At 41.1% G+C, this 16,762-nt stretch overlaps 1 protein-coding gene across 1 annotated transcript in view; it reads left to right on the forward strand.

The window, feature by feature from the left end:
• Positions 1-16,762, forward strand: part of ELP1 (elongator acetyltransferase complex subunit 1) — a 75,025-nt gene that overhangs the window by 14,949 nt on the left and 43,314 nt on the right. The window contains exons 7-12 of the mRNA XM_066256580.1: positions 394-490; positions 954-1,044; positions 2,498-2,621; positions 3,887-3,980; positions 14,296-14,526; positions 15,632-15,802. Coding sequence (XP_066112677.1) covers positions 394-490; positions 954-1,044; positions 2,498-2,621; positions 3,887-3,980; positions 14,296-14,526; positions 15,632-15,802 — 808 coding nt within the window. The remainder of the gene's footprint in view (positions 1-393; positions 491-953; positions 1,045-2,497; positions 2,622-3,886; positions 3,981-14,295; positions 14,527-15,631; positions 15,803-16,762) is intronic.

Consider the following 16,762-nt stretch of genomic DNA (forward strand, 5'->3'; position numbering starts at 1 on the left):
GGCTCAGCCCTCTGAGCTGTTGTGAAGCTTACACACTAAAGAAAAACTCTGCTCTCTTCCATTAGACTAACAGCATATATTTCTTTGTCACAGATACCTGGTACATTCCTTGGCTCACTGTTTTTAATATGTAGATCTGTAGCTTTCTACCTCTGCAGCTTGGAGGCCACTGTTTTTTTTAATGGTCAAAGAATTTTGTTTTAAGTTCTTTTCTCTTTTAATGATGAATTCTGGATCTGAGGGTCCTTTTACTAGAAGGTTCCTGAGGTGTCTGTCAGGCCAGTTTTCTAGATTGCTTAAACTTCATATAAAAGATTTAGTAGCTTGAGGCTTGTTTGATTCTGAGCCATTTTTAAGGCCCCCGCTGACATTTGTCTTTTGTCCTCTTGTCAGCCCGAATCTGCTCTGCCCTGGGATGACCACAGACCGCACGTTACCTGGCGTGGCGATGGGCAGTTTTTTGCTGTGAGTGTTGTTTGTCCAGAGACAGGTATGGAAATAAATTTCAGTTAAACAAACAAACAAAAAATTGTTTTTATCTTATTAAATTTAGGATTTTCTTTTATATTGAGGGTTTTCTTTTATTACATAAATGAGGTAAAGATATGTTGCTTTAGCATTTAGAGCTAAGAATTAGAAGAATTCTTTGAGGGTGTTTGGTTCGGCCTCCTACCTATTGGACACAATTTTTTTTTTTTTAATTTTGAAAAGTTTAATTGAAGGAGGAGATTTGTTAAATATGCTGGCCACAAATGACTGACATGGGGCGTAGCAGACCCAAATTGTGAGCCTGGACACAAATTTTTAACAAGATTTATTTAATTATAATTAGCTTTGTAAAATTGTGATAGTTTTTATTAATAAAGAAGGTGTTTAAGGAGTGCTGACCTGACAACATTTATCGCAACGCTTTGCTTGTTTTTTTTTGTTTCCCCCATTGACCTGCCGCACAGGGGCTCGGAAGGTCAGAGTGTGGAACCGGGAGTTTGCATTGCAGTCGACCAGCGAGCCTGTGGCTGGACTGGGCCCTGCCCTGGCGTGGAAGTGAGTGGGGGGGAGGTCTTACGACTCCTTCCTCAGAATTTCTTGATCTGGGGAAGGGGTGGTGGTACCTTTTGAATCTAGCTGTTTATGTAACACGAAAAAGGTATTTCCTTTTTTTTATTTGGCTATAAGCCTGTATGTTTCTTTCTTTTTAATTCCCTGAAGTCTGACTTCAGTTTGAAGAGCAGATTCTGAGCTTCTTCACAGATCTCATCATTCCAAGGCCCACACGTGTTGTAGGTGGCAGGCAGGGTCTGCATGAAGCGCTGTATAAAACAGATAAAGGTACTTAGAGGGAAGTTGTAGTCCGCACAGCTCTGGGAGGCAGCGGAGCTTTGCTGCGGACCAGGGAGAGGGTTTCCTTCCTCGGCACACAGTCCCGCACTAACGGTCTGTTTGCCAAGCAGCGTGCCGGCTGGATTCAGGCCTGGTTCTCTCTTGGCCCGGCACCCTGGGGTTGGTCATAGCCTGCCTGTGAGATGCGGCTGCCTGGTTATAGATGGAGGAGATATCTCGTCCACCTGCTGTCTCAGAAGCATCTGTTATATGCAATGCCACTAAGTCTCTGGGTTTTAGACATGTTGTTTTCCACCAGTTTCCCATCAGACCGATGATAAAAAGAAAAATGTATATGAATTAAAACCTAGAGACAGCTATAGACAAAATGAGGTGATTGAGAAGTCTTTAAAAATACTTTCCTGAGCATGGAATATTTACTGAAGTTGTCGACTTGAAGGAGAAATAGGTTTTGGTTTTAGAGGACACTATACATGGAATGGTTTAAAGAATGTTTTTTTGTTTGTTTTGTTTTTTTAAGTGAGAGGCAGGGAGATAGACTCCCACATGTGCCCCAACCAGGATCCACCCAGCAACCCCTGTCAGGCTGATGCTTGAATCAACCTAGCTATTTTTAGCACCTGAGGCCTCTGCACTGGGGCCAACTGACCTATCAGCACCCAGGGCTGATGCTTGAACCAATTGAACCACTGGCTGTGGGAGGGGAAGAGAGAGAGAAGGGGTTGGGGGAGAAGCAGATGGTTCCTTTTCCTGTGTGTCCTGACTGGGAATCAAACTTCGGACGTCCATATGTTGAGCTGATACGATACTTTATCCACTGAGCCAACTAGCTAGGGTCAAGAATGGGTTGGTTTTTTAAAAAGTCACCTTAACACAGCCTAAATCTAAAGCTTTCTGGGCAAATGGAGACTTCGTGCAAGTTAGGGAAAGGCACTCTTGCTTCTGGGTGGGTGTAGTCTCACGAGGGTGGAGGGTGACCAGAGGGTGACAGGGTGACAAGGGTGGCTGAGGGCTTACAGAGACACGTCGACTTTATCATTTTCTTGGATGATATTTTTTGTTTTTGCGGGAAATAAAACAACCATTTCTGTGAACTTCGTCTAATTTTAACGCAGCTGGGAGCCCTTTGGGGCTCTAACACTCGGTTTGCTTTCAGACCCTCGGGCAGCTTGATTGCATCAACACAAGATAAACCCAACCAGCAGGATGTCGTGTTTTTTGAGAAAAATGGACTTCTCCATGGACATTTTACACTTCCTTTCATGAAAGACGAGGTTAAGGTATGTGCCTGCATTGTTTCACCATCAAATGTAGAGGACTTTGCCCGCCATAGGGAAGGGTGACATCTGATACGGGTGTGTGCCAGAGAAGCTCCAGCTTAGCTGTGGATAGAAATTGTGGCTTCTCGTAACTGAGGGTTTTTTTCCCTTAAAAAAGAGAAATTCCTTTTCTTAGATGTTTTTAAAGAAGAAGTGGTATTTCTTCAGCACTCTAAATAAAACATAGACAGGAAATAGAAATGTTAGTTTTTATTGTTTACTTTGACAAAAGTACAGTTCTTCTAGGAATGAAGATGGTTTTCATTTATAACTTTTAAACCTTAAGCAGCATATGTACCATTAGGACCATGGTGGGGCAGATACACATCAAATGGTAATCCTTAAGTGTACTAAAAGTTGAGAGAAGAGCTTCATGAACTCCCTTGTACCTGTTACTTGTTTGACACAAACACTGTGCAAAATTATTTTTATCTATCCACCCCTCTCTGGCTTATACCCCCCATCCCACACACACATTGTTATCTCATTCCCCAGGGTTTTCTTAATTTTAGAAAATGTATTTTTACTATTCATTTCTAACAGTTAAGAGTTTTTCTTGCCTCACCAGGCAGTGGCGCAGTGGATAGAGTGTCAGACTGGGATGCTAAGGACCCAGGTTTGAGACCCCGAGGTCGCCAGCTTTTGCTCATCTGGTTTGAGCAAAAGCTCACCAGCTTGAACCCAAGGTTGCTGGCTTGAGCTAGGGGTTGCTCGGTCTGCTGTAGCCCCACAGTCAAGGCACATTTGAGAAAGCAATCAGTGAATAACTAAGGTGCCACAACAAAAAACTGATGATTGATGCTTCTCATCTTTCTCCGTTCCAGTCTGTCTGTCTCTATCTATACCTCTCTCTGACTGTGTAAAAAAAAAGAATTTTTCTTTAAGTAACCACAATTCCATGATCACATCTTACAAAATTAGTAATAATTTCTTAGTATTATCTATACCAGTCCATATTCAGATTTCCCTGACTGTCTAAAAATGTCACCTTGCTTTTGGTTGTAGTCTCTTTTAATCTTTAAACGTAATACATTTTTAAAAGTCCTTGACATATAATGACATATTGCACAGATTTGTTTAATGACTCTAGGTTAATAATTTACAGCAAGGGGTCAGCTCAAGTGGTGGGATTGTTTGGTTTGTGAGAGCAGGGGGTTCCGCGGTCATAAAGATTTTGAAGTAAATACAGAGCTGAAGGACAGTGACAGGGCTTTTTTCCCCACTAGGTGAATGACCTGCTCTGGAATGCAGATTCCACTGTGCTGGCAGTTTGGTTGGAAGAGCTTCCGATGGAAGAAAATTCAGCTCTAAAAGCCTATGGTAAGACAGCTACTTTGTCTCAGCCCTCTGCCCCATGAAGTGCAATTGAAAGTAGAAGATACCCCTTCTGCTTAGTCTCCTTAGTGCTGCCGCAGAATCCAGGGCGGCTGAGTGGGTAGGTGGAGAGGTGAGCATGGGTAGGCTTTTTTAGTTATGGTGTCAGCCGTGGGTCAGTCAGGGGGCTGTGGAGAAACAGAGTCAGGGCAGTCAGCAGGCTGGAAATCCAGGTACAAGGTGACGTTTCAGTCTTGTCTGAAATTTAGGACAGGCCCGCAGTTTGCGGACAGATACGATTCTATGTTACAGTTTTGGGGTAGAATTCCTTTTCCTCCGGGAAACCTTTGCTCTTCAGGCCCTTACCTCATTGGATGAGACCCACTCACATTATGGAGGAAAATCTGCTTTATTTAAAATCACCTGATTATATGATTTAACTACAGAAAACCTTCCCAGCAACATTGAGACACTGTTCAACCAGACAACCTGGCACCAAGCCTGGCCAAGCTGACATATAAAATTGACCATACAGGTCCTAAGTACTTCCTTTCTTAGATGGTGTATTCCTACAGGAAATCAGAACATTGGCCAAAAGAATACAACACTGTGGAAGTGAAGGAGAAGTTGTGTTTGATGTAAGAATCTTCCCTATACCTTATAAATTGTGTAAATAGGTGTTTTTTAGTGTATATGTAATAGGTGGAAACATTAGAAAATAAATATGAGAAGGAAAAAAATCCATAATTCTGTCACTCTAATAATCACTACTAAAATTTTTTCATTTCCAGATTCTGTGTGTATAGCTGAGTATAGGCATGATCTCATTTTTGTTACCTATATAGCTATGATACGTTCAGTTTTGTGATTCCCCTGTCCCAAACACATTTCCATTTCAGATGTCCATTTGCATTATTTTAAATTGCTGTATAATAGTCATTTGTGCCATAGTTATTAAATCCCATTCTGTTAGACCTTCAATTGTAATTTTTCAGGGTCTACACTGAACAAAATGCTCTGAACATTTTGTTCATAAATCTTTTCACTTGCTCAATTATTTCTAAGTGGCTTTCAAACTTTTTAATCAGTAGAACTTTATTCAGATGTTACTAAGATGCTCATTCATTTATTCATTCATTTGACCCAGTGGTTTTCAACCCGGCTGCACCTTGAGAAATAAAAAAGCAAAACACTTTCCAGGCCTCATCTCATTGGATTCCTTGTGTCGGAACAAAGGCTATTTTCCTTAAGTGAGAGGAGGGAAGATAGAGAGAAAGACTTCTACATACATCCTGTCCAGGATCCATATGGCAACCCCCATCTGGGGCCAATGCTCTGCCCATCTGGGACCATGCTTGCAGCCAAGCTATTTTTAGTGCCTGAGGTGGAGGCTCCATGGAGCCATCCTTGTGCCAGGGGCCGATGTACCTGAGCCAACTGAGCCATGTCTGTGGGGAGGGAGTGGATAGAGAGAGAGAGAAAGAGAGAGAGAAGGGGAGGGGAAGAGTGAGAAGCAGATGGTTGCTTCTCTTGTGTGCCCTGACTGGGAATCAAACCCGGGACGTCCACACACCAGACCGACGCTCTACCACTGAGCCAACTGACCAGTGCCATTTTATTTTATTTTATTTACTCATTTTATTTTTTTATTTTTATTTTTTTTAATAAATTTTTATTAATGGTAATGGGATGACATTAATAAATCAGGGTACATATATTCAAAGAAAACATGTCTAGGTTATTTTGTCATTAAATTATGTTGCATACCCCTGGCCCAAAGTCAGATTGTCCTCCGCCACCCTCTATCTAGTTCTCTGTGCCCCTCCCCCTCCCCCTAACTCTCTCCCTCCCTCCCTCCCATGTCCTCCCTCCCCCCAACCCTGGTAACCACCACACTCTTGTCCATGTCTCTTAGTCTCATTTTTATGTTCCACCAATGTATGGAATCATGTAGTTCTTGTTTTTTTCTGATTTACTTATTTCACTCCTTATAATGTTATCAAGATCCCACCATTTTGCTGTAAATGATCTGATGTCATCATTTCTTATGGCTGAGTAGTATTCCATAGTGTATATGTGCCACATCTTCTTTATCCAGTCTTCTATTGAAGGGCTTTTTGGTTGTTTCCATGTCTTGGCCACTGTGAACAGTGCTGCAATGAACATGGGGCTACATGTGTCTTCACGTATCAATGTTTCTGAGGTTTTGGGGTATATACCCAGTAGAGGAATTGCTGGGTCATAAGGTAGTTCTATTTGCAGTTTTTTGAGGAACCACCATACTTTCCTCCATAATGGTTGTACTACTTTACAGTCCCACCAACAGTGAATGAGGGTTCCTTTTTCTCCACAGCCTCTCCAACATTTGCTATTACCCGTCTTGTTGATAATAGCTAATCTAACAGGGGTGAGGTGGTATCTCATTGTAGTTTTGATTTGCATTTCTCTAATAACTAATGAAGCTGAGCATCTTTTCATATATCTGTTGGCCATTTGTATCTCTTCCTGGGAGAAGTGTCTGTTCATGTCCTCTTCCCATTTTTTTATTGGATTGTTTGTTTGTTTGTTGTTGAGTTTTATGAGTTCTTTGTAAATTTTGGATATTAGGCCCTTATCTGAGCTGTTGTTTGTAAATATCATTTCCCATTTAGTTGGCTGTCTGTTTATTTTGATATCAGTTTCTCTTGCTGAGCAAAAACGGTTTATTCTGATATAGTCCCATTCATTTATCTTTGCCTTCACTTCTCTTGCCATTGGAGTCAAGTTCATAAAATGTTCTTTAAAACCCAGGTCCATGATTTTAGTACCTATGTCTTCTTCTATGTACTTTATTGTTTCAGGTCTTATATTTAGGTCTTTGATCCATTTTGAATTAATTTTAGTACACGGGGACAGGCTGTAGTCGAGTTTCATTCTTTTGCATGTGGCTTTCCAGTTTTCCCAACACCATTTGTTGAAGAGGCTTTCTTTTCTCCATTGTATGTTGTTGGCCCCTTTATCAAAGATTATTTGACCATATATATGTGGTTTTATTTCTGGGCTTTCTATTCTGTTCCATTGGTCTGAGTGTCTATTTTTCTGCCAATACCATGCTGTTTTGATTATCGTGGCCCTATAATATAGTTTAAAGTCAGGTATTGTAATGCCCCCAGCTTCATTCGTTTTCCTTAGGATTGTTTTGGCTATTCGGGGTTTTTTATAGTTCCATATAAATCTGATGATTTTTTGTTCCATTTCTTTAAAAAATCTCATAGGGATTTTGATGGGAATTGCATTAAATTTGTATATTGCTTTGGGTAATATGGCCATTTTGATTATATTTATTCTTCCTATCCAAGAACAAGGAATATTTTTCCATCTCATTGTGTCTTTTTCGATTTCCCTTAACAATGCTTTGTAATTTTCATTATATAGGTCCTTTACGTTCTTTGTTATGTTTATTCCTAGGTATTTTATTTTTTTTGTTGCAATCGTGAAGGGGATTATTTTTTTGAGTTCGTTTTCTAATATTTCATTGTTGGCATATAGAAAGGCTATGGACTTTTGTATGTTAATTTTGTATCCTGCGACCTTACTGTATTGTTTTATTGTTTCTAATAATCTTTTTGTGGAGTCCTTCGGGTTTTCGATGTATAGGATCATATCATCAGCAAAAAGTGATAGCTTTACTTCTTCTTTTCCGATATGGATGCCTTTTATTTCTTTGTCTTGTCTGATTGCTCTGGCCAGAACTTCTAGCACCACGTTGAATAAGAGTGGAGAGAGTGGACAACCCTGTCTTGTTCCTGATTTAAGGTAGAAAGTCCTCAGTTTTATGCCGTTTAATAGGATGTTGGCTGATGGTTTATCATATATGGCCTTTATCATGTTGAGATATTTTGCTTCTATACCCATTTTGTTGAGAGTCTTAAACATAAAATTGTGTTGTATTTTATCAAAAGCCTTTTCTGCATCTATTGATAAGATCATGTGGTTTTTGTTCTTTGTTTTGTTGATATGGTGTATTATGTTAACCGTTTTGCGTATGTTGAACCATCCTTGAGATTCTGGGATGAATCCCACTTGATCATGATGTATTATTTTTTTAATATGTTGTTGTATTCGGTTTGCCAGTATTTTGTTTAGTATTTTAGCATCTGTATTCATTAGAGATATTGGTCTGTAGTTTTCTTTCTTTGTGCCATCCTTGCCAGGTTTTGGTATGAGGGTTATGTTGGCCTCATAAAATGTGTTTGGAAGTATTGCTTCTTCTTCAATTTTTTGGAAGACTTTGAGTAGAATAGGAACCAAGTCTTCTTTGAATGTTTGATAGAATTCACTAGTATAACCGTCTGGGCCTGGACTTTTATTTTTGGGGAGGTTTTTAATAGTTTTTTCTATTTCCTCCCTGCTGATTGGTCTGTTTAGGCTTTCTGCTTCTTCATGACTCAGTCTAGGAAGGTTGCATTGTTCTAGGAATTTATCCATTTCTTCTAGATTGTTGTATTTGGTGGCATATAATTTTTCATAGTATTCTACAATAATTCTTTGTATATCTATGATGTCTGTGGTGATCTCTCCTCTTTCATTTTGGATTTTATTTATTTGAGTCCTGTGCCTTTTTTCCTTGGTGAGTCTTGCCAATGGTTTGTCAATTTTGTTGATCTTTTCAACGAACCAGCTCCTTGTTTTATTGATTTTTTCTATAGTTTTTCTGTTCTCTATTTCATTTATTTCTGCTCTGATTTTTATTATCTCCTTTCTTCGGCTGGTTTTGGGTTGTCTTTGTTCTTCTTTTTCTAGTTCCTTAAGGTGTGAAGTTAAGTGGTTTACTTCGGCTCTCTCTTGTTTGTTCATATAGGCCTGAAGTGATATGAACTTTCCTCTTATTACTGCTTTTGCTGCATCCCAGAGATTCTGATATGTCGTATTTTCATTTTCATTTGTCTGTATATATCTTTTGATCTCTACGCTTATTTCTTCTTTGACCCATTCATTTTTTAGAAGTATGTTGTTTAGTTTCCACATTTTTGTGGGTTTTTCCCCCTCTTTTTTGCAGTTGAATTCTAGTTTCAAGGCTTTATGATCAGAAAATATGCTTGGTACAATTTCAATTTTTCTAAATTTGCTGATATTGTCTTTGTGGCCCAACATATGGTCAATTCTTGAGAATGTTCCATGTACACTAGAGAAAAATGTATACTCTGTCGCTTTGGGATGAAGTGTCCTGTAGATGTCTATCATATCCAGTTGTTCTAGTATTTCGTTTAAGGCCACTATATCTTTATTGATTCTCTGTTTGGATGACCGATCTAGAGCCGTCAGCGGTGTATTGAGGTCTCCAAGTATGATTGTATTTTTGTTAGTTTTTGTTTTAAGGTCAATAAGTAGCTGTCTTATATATTTTGGTGCTCCTTGGTTTGGTGCATATATATTAAGGATTGTTATGTCTTCTTGATTCAACTTCCCCTTAATCATTATGAAATGACCATTTTTGTCTCTGAGTACTTTTTCTGTCTTGTAGTCAGCATTATTAGATATGAGTATTGCTACGCCTGCTTTTTTTTGGGTGTTGTTTGCTTGGAGTATTGTTTTCCAGCCTTTCACTTTGAATTTGTTTTTATCCTTGTTGCTTAGATGTGTTTCTTGTAGGCAGCATATAGTTGGATTTTCTTTTTTAATCCATTCTGCTACTCTGTGTCTTTTTATTGGTAAATTTAATCCATTTACATTTAGTGTAATTATTGACACTTGTGGGTTCCCTACTGCCATTTTATAAATTGCTTTCTGTTAGTTTTGTATCTAGTTTGATTCTTCTCTTTTGTTTTTCTATCATTTGTTTTTGTTTGTTTGTGTTCCATACTTCTTTCCTCTGTTGCTACCTTTTTTAAGTCAAGTGTTTTTGTGGTGGTTTTTTCAAGGGTGGTTACCATTAAGTAATGAAAAGGGTACCTACCATATTCATTGTAGTACCCTATCTTATAAGTATTTCTGCACTTCATCGTCCTTTGCTACTGTTAATCTCCATCCTCTCCCCCCTTTTTTTCCTTTGTTGTCACAGTTTAAGTTTGGTTTTATTGTGTTCTTGGTGGAGCTGTTACTTGTGGTGTTGTTTTCTTTTGTTCTTTGAATCTGGTTGGAAAACCTCCTTTAGTATTTCCTGGAGTGGGGGCTTTCTGTTGATAAATTCTCTCATCTTTTCTGTATTTGTGAATGTTTTTATATCTCCTTCATACTTGAAGGATAGCTTTGATGGGTATAGTATTCTTGGCTGAAAGTTCCTCTCTTTCAGGGCTTTAAATATTGGGGTCCACTCTCTTCTAGCTTGTAGAGTTTCTGCTGAGAAATCTGATGATAATCTAATAGGCCTTCCTTTATATGTTGTACTCTTCTTTTCCCTGGCTGCCTTGAGAATTTTTTCTTTGTCATTGGTTTGTGTCATCTTTATTATGATGTGCCTTGGAGTGGGTTTGTTGGGGTTAAGAAAACTCGGTGTTCTGTTTGCTTCTTGAATTTGAGGCTTTAGTTCTTCCCACAGGCTTGGGAAGTTCTCGTCTATTATTTGTTTGAGTATATTCTCCATTCCATTTTCTTTCTCTTCTCCCGTTGATATACCTATTATTCTTATGTTATTCTTTCTGATGGAGTCAGACAATTCCTGTAGGGCTTTCTCGTTTTTTATTATTTTTGAGTCTCTTTCTTCTTCTCTCTGTTGTGCCTCAAGTTGTTTGTCTTCTATTTCACTAATCCTATCTTCAATCTGGGCTGTTCTGTTAGCTAAGCTTGTTACCTCGTTTTTCAGCTCGTGAATTGAGTTTTTCATTTCTGTTTGATTTGTTTTAATAGTTTCAATTTCCTTGGTAATATATTCTTTGTGTTCATTGAGTTGTTTTCTGATCTCCCTATATTGCCTTTCTGTGTTTTCTTGTATATCTCTGAGTATTTTTAAGATTTCTATTTTAAATTCTCTGTCATTTAGCTCCAAGGCTTCCAATATGTTAAGTCTTTTCTCCATAGATTTTTCCACATCTATTTGTGTTACCTCTCTTTCTTTTGTATCCATAATATTCAATTTCCTCTTTCTTATTGGCATCTGAGGGTGGTCTTGTTGATAGCACTAATTAGAATTAAAAAAGAGTAGCCTGACCAGGCGGTGGCGCAGTGGATAGAGCGTCGGACTGGGATGCGGAAGTACCCAGGTTCGAGACTCCGAGGTCGCGCGCGGGCTCATCTGGCTTGAGCAAAGAGCTCGCCAGCTTGGACCCAAGGTCGCTGGCTCCAGCAAGGTGTTACTCAGTCTGCTGAAGGCCCACGGTCAAGGCACATGTGAGAAAGCAATCAATGAACAAACTAAGAAGTCGCAATGCGCAACAAGAAACTGATCATTGATGCTTCTCATCTCTCTCTGTTCCTGTCTGTCTGTCCCTGTCTATCTCTGCCTCTGTAAAAAAAAAAAAAAAAAAAAAAAAAAAAAAAACAAGAGAAAAAAGAAAAAAAAAAAAAAAAAAAAAAAAAAAGGTAAAACACCCCACAAAAAAAAACAGTAATAATTTATTATTTCCCCCTTTTTTTCTTTCTTCTCTTTCCCTCCTCTCCCCTCCTCAGGGAAATATCGTGCCTATAATGGACGGCCTGATTTGGGGTGAAGAGTTCAAGGGGCAAAAAAAGGGAGTAGGGACCTACTAAATGCAAAAAAAAAAAAAAAGAAGAAGAAAATTTTAGACAAGCATAAGATGATTTGCTTGTAAGTGATGGTCAACTAAGAGATATAATGAGAGGGATAAGAGGGAACCAGAAAAAAGGACCAAAAAAAGAATAATAAAGAAGAAAAAAATAAAAATAATAAGTAAAAATCTGTTGTATTAAGTGGAGCGAAGACTAAATACAATGGAGACCTTGGGTTGGGAGGACCCAAAATGCCACAAAAATAAACAAACAAGAAAAAAACAAAAACGAAAGCAAAAAAGAAAAATAAAGCCAAAAAAAGCCTTGAGTCCCAAATTAATTTGTTCGTGATTGAGGATTAAATGGGAGGAAAGTAAAACGAGAAAAGAAAAAACGAATAGAAAGGAAAAAATAAGAAAAAGAGAAAAATGAAGGAAGAAATAAAAAAGGAAGAGAAAAAAACAAAATAAAGCAAATCAAAAAAAAAACAAAAGAGGAGAGAGTGAGAGTTAAGTGTTTTGGAGTATAAGCTTAAAGGAGGGTGAGGATGAAGAGAAATAAAATGTAACAGTTATGGGTAGTGTAGTTCAAGAAAAGGGAAGCATAAGATGGGCAGAGAATAGAAGGACCGAGGTGGAGGAAATAAAGGCAATAAGATAGAAGAAACAAACAACAACAACAAAAAAATTAGTGGAACAAGTTGTAAAGTCTGTGGATTTTTCTTGATTTTGAGAGGTTAACTTCTTCCTTTTTCTTTTCTCTCCCTCTTCCTGGTCGGTGACTCTGTACCCCAGGCTCTGCCCCTGTGTCACACTTAGGTAGGGATTTGCAGTTGATGGGATTCTATGGCAATGTCATATAATTGGCTTTAGTCTTGCTGGTAGTCAAGGCTTGTTGGCGTTGGCAGGGTCCAACGATGAGAGAGTTTGCTTTCCTGGATTCTCTCTCCTAGTCCCCCCTTCCTGAATTAGCAGCCTGGTGATCCAGCTATAAGGCTGCAACTGCTTCTGCCTGGGGAGTAAGAGGCTCAAAGAGCTGGGAAATCCCCACTCTATCCCCACTCAGTGCAAGGCTTTGGGAAAGGCTCTGGCAGTCAGGGCCTCCAGTGTAATCAGGCGGGGGTGGGAGTCAATTGTTGTCAAGGTGACTGTTCAGCGCCTAGCATTCAGTTGGACCTCTCAACCCAGGCTTTCCACACTTTGTAGCCTGTTTTGGCTGGGAAGAAGAGGCACTAGTCTCTGCTTGCGACTAGTGTAGTATAGATCTTATTATCTGCCAAGTCCCTCTTGTTAGCGTTTATCCCTGAATATGGAGGCTCTATCAATCAGAAGTTGCCCCCGCCCCTTTAGCGAGAGGCACTAAAAAATATCACGCCTCTTGTCTTGGGTCGCTGAACTGAGAGAGATCTTATCAATTAGAACCGAGGGTGCGCAGATTTCATGGGTTAAGCTAATTTCAGTGATTGGGTCGCAGCTGTGCTCCCGAAGGTATTTTAGGCTGCCTGCGCGCGCCCCTCCCCCAACACTTGATTGTTAGCTTGAATGGCTGGGTGAGGTGCCCCGCCCACGGAGAGAATCTCCCAAGTAGAAGACCTCCCTGGTGCCTCTCCCGCTTGCCCTGCCGCTGGCGGCTGAATCGCACCAGGCGCAGGATAATGGGGCACCCTGGGTGTGCGGGCCAGCAGGGCGCTCTGGGCGTGTGGAATGCCCAGGGCACGCGCGCGAATGGGGTGCTCCGGGCACCGGTGGCTGGCGACTCTCACTCGCAGTGCGCGGGCCGCTGGGAACGTTAGCGGTGCTCGCTCTGCAACCGGACTGGGCACGCCGGTGGCTGCTCGCGCTCCGGAGTGTGGCCGGTGCTCGCTCTGCAACCGGACCGGGCGCGCGCCCGCGGCTGCTCGCGGCTCCCGAGTGTGGGCTGACTCACCACAGGTGCACTCCCTCGCGGCTTGAATGAACGTTGCTGCGGTAGCTTCCTCCACACCCTCGTCTCTCAGATTCAAGTGATAACAGTCCTTTCGCTTTCAGTTTGTGTGGAACTCCGGAATGCTCCGAGGATAAATTTTTCTGTTTCTAGTTGATAAAATTGTTGTGATTTAGGGGAGAGCTGTCGGACGCGCTGCTCACGGCGCCATTTCCGTGACGTCACTCTCTATTTACTCATTTTAGAGTGGAGAGAAAGAGAAGGTGGGGGAGTGGAAAGCCTTAACTTGTAGTTTCTTTTTGTATGTGCCTTGACCAGCAAGCCTGGCATTTCACATCAGCGACCTCAGCGTTCCAGGTTGACACTTGATCCACTGTGCCGCCACAGGCCAGACATTAATCTAGTACTTTTAGATTGATTGTTTAATACCTTAATCTGTCAGTTATTTTTCTAAATCTTTATGGAAAAAACCCATTCACTAAAGCACTGTCTTGTTTTAGCAACCTTGCATCCTTGTGATCATAAAGTTTGAAGGTGAATGAAGGCAATAATAAACATGTTTCTGACTTATTGATGCTAGAAATTTTATCTCCATGGAAATTTCCTTTTAACAGTTGTCATTAACATTATTTTAATGGAGAGACTGGGCAGGAAGGGTCTTTTGAAAAGAAAAGATTGCCTGCATCCCCCTGCAGCAGCGGTGTGAAGTCTGGTCCTCGGCCTCTGAGGGCTTTCCGCTCATCTTCCCTTGCAGTTCAGCTCTGGACCACTGGCAACTATCACTGGTACCTCAAGCAGAGCCTGCCCTTCAGCGCCCGTGGGAAGAGCGGGGTTGTCTCTTTGCTGTGGGACCCCGTGACCCCACACCGGCTGCACGTGCTCTGTCAGGGCTGGCACTACCTTCGCTATGACTGGCACTGGACGACTGACCGGAGCGCCGGAGATCATTCAAGTGACATGGCAAATGTGGCCGTCATCGATGGAAGTAAGCAGCGGGGAAGGGTGTCTGGGAGCCTGGCAGGGTCCCTGAGTGCAGTGGTGCACATGTGGTGCTTTGACTAAAACAACCAGCAGTATTTACTTGGGTTGTTTGGTTTATTTTTACTTTATTTGTTGTTTTGTTTGGATGGGAATGCCTGTAGGTGGGGCATTTACTCTCCTGAGGACCGTGTTCCCTCCCACACCCACTCACCCACCCCAGTTCCTCATCGTGCTGCACCCATGGTCTTCACATGTTTACTCGGGTGGCTTGTTGAAGACGTACACAATTTTGACGCTGGGTAGAGGGACACAGTGGTGTTGTGTCTTTGGGTGTGTTAGTCTTGTATTTTGCCCTGACTTAGATTTTCATTGACCCTTGTGTCACCCCACCTGTGTTTCTCTGTTGTCTGATAAAATACTTGTGAATTATATACCTCTCCTGTGTGTTCAGTTCAACTCACAGACATCTAGTATGAAGATTAGCTTATTGTTTTTTAATTAGGTTGAGGATTTTTTTTTTTTTTTATTTTGGTGGAGGGAGGAAATTGGGAAGAGAAGTAGTCACACAAATAGTTAACTTTTTACTGATAACAGAAAGGAAAACTTGCTTTTTCTTTGGATTGTAGTGTGAGTTGGTGTACTAATTCATATTCTATGTAGTGGTCATAATACTGATTTAATAATCATATGTTCTGTGTAAAGCACTTAGTCATTTATGCCTTATTACCAAGTCCATACAGAGGGAAGTATTATACAGATTTTAAAGGTATTGATTCCCTTGGCTTCAGTCAGGCTTAGTTGCAGTCCAAAGCTAGAACTCGGACCTCTTAACCTTTTCCTAGTCCTTGGCACCTGAAACCTCCAAGGCTGGAGAAGGACTTTTTTAGGTGTGAAGGTGACAATAGCCAGATATAGAGTCCGTAATACTTATGTTCCCCCCTTACATGAAGTTTAAGCTTACTCGTGATAAAAACACCAAAAATTATTTTAAAGAATTGGTGTATATTTCCAACCACCGTTATTAGTTAGGGTACTGTGCAGTTCTGATCCCATATTTTACAGATTGAACGTCCGTGTGTCTAATCCTCCTCTTCTCTCCCTCAATGCAGACAGGGTGTTGGTGACAGTCTTCCGGCAGAGTGTAGTTCCGCCTCCCATGTACACCTACCGACTGCTGCTCCCACAGCCTGCGAATCAGGTCCTGTTCTCTGCCCACGCTCAGAAGAGTAATGACCTCGCTGTCCTCGATGCCACTAACCAGATTTCTGTGTATAAATGTGGTATGTTCAAAACTGTCAACAAGATGTGCTGAATTGGGTTCCTCCTCTATAAAGCAAGTTCTAATTTGGTATTGCCTTCACTCTAGTGTTTGCAAAAATTTTGAAGCTTATAATTAATATCTTTATTATTATGATATTTAATTGGCTTGTGTGTTTCTCCAAGGGAGTTTCAGTCTTAGTTTAGCTTATAAGAGGTATTCCTTTTGCTTTATTGAACTTGAAGCATCAGTTATTTATTTATTTTTTTCTTAAGTGAGAAGCGGGGAGACAGAGAGACAGACTCCAGCATGCACCCCGACTGGGATCCACCTGGCAAGCCCCCTATAGGGCGATGCTCTGCCCACCTGGGTCCTTTGCTCAGCAGCCAAGCTATTCTAGCACCTGAGGCGAAGCCATGGAGCCTTCCTCAGCTCCCAGACCAGCTTGCTCCAAACGAGCCATGGCTGCAGGAGAAGAGAAGATAAAGAGGGGTGGGGGGTGGAGAAGCGGATGGACGCTTCTCCTGTGTGCCCTGATCAGGAATCGAACCCAGGGCATGCACACGTCAGGCGACGCTCTACCACTGAGCCAACTGGCCAGGGTCCCATTAGTTATTTAAAGAATAATATTTGACCCTGGAAATAAGACGGTGTCTTATTACACCTTTAATGTGTTTTACGGTTTTCATCACCTTTGCACATATTTTTAGTTGATCTCCTACCCCACTAGGAGCTGTGTCACAGGCAGAATTTGCCTGAGCGAGAATGGACAGGGATTCCAGCTCCGGTGTTCTGGCTTCTGATTCATTTGCCTTCTACACCCCATTGCTCTCAGTTTCCAGCTGCTTCCCAGTGGACTGGCAGAACCTGCAACTAGTTTTTAGTTTCGAGCTCTGTGGTCAGGTCATGAATTCTACTGGCAAATACCACTGGTGGCCTTTTTTGCAAAATACCTTTTTTTTTTTTTTTACAGAGTCAGAGA

The sequence above is a fragment of the Saccopteryx bilineata genome, chromosome 2 (genome assembly GCF_036850765.1).
Source record: "Saccopteryx bilineata isolate mSacBil1 chromosome 2, mSacBil1_pri_phased_curated, whole genome shotgun sequence".
Lineage (NCBI taxonomy): Eukaryota > Metazoa > Chordata > Mammalia > Chiroptera > Emballonuridae > Saccopteryx > Saccopteryx bilineata.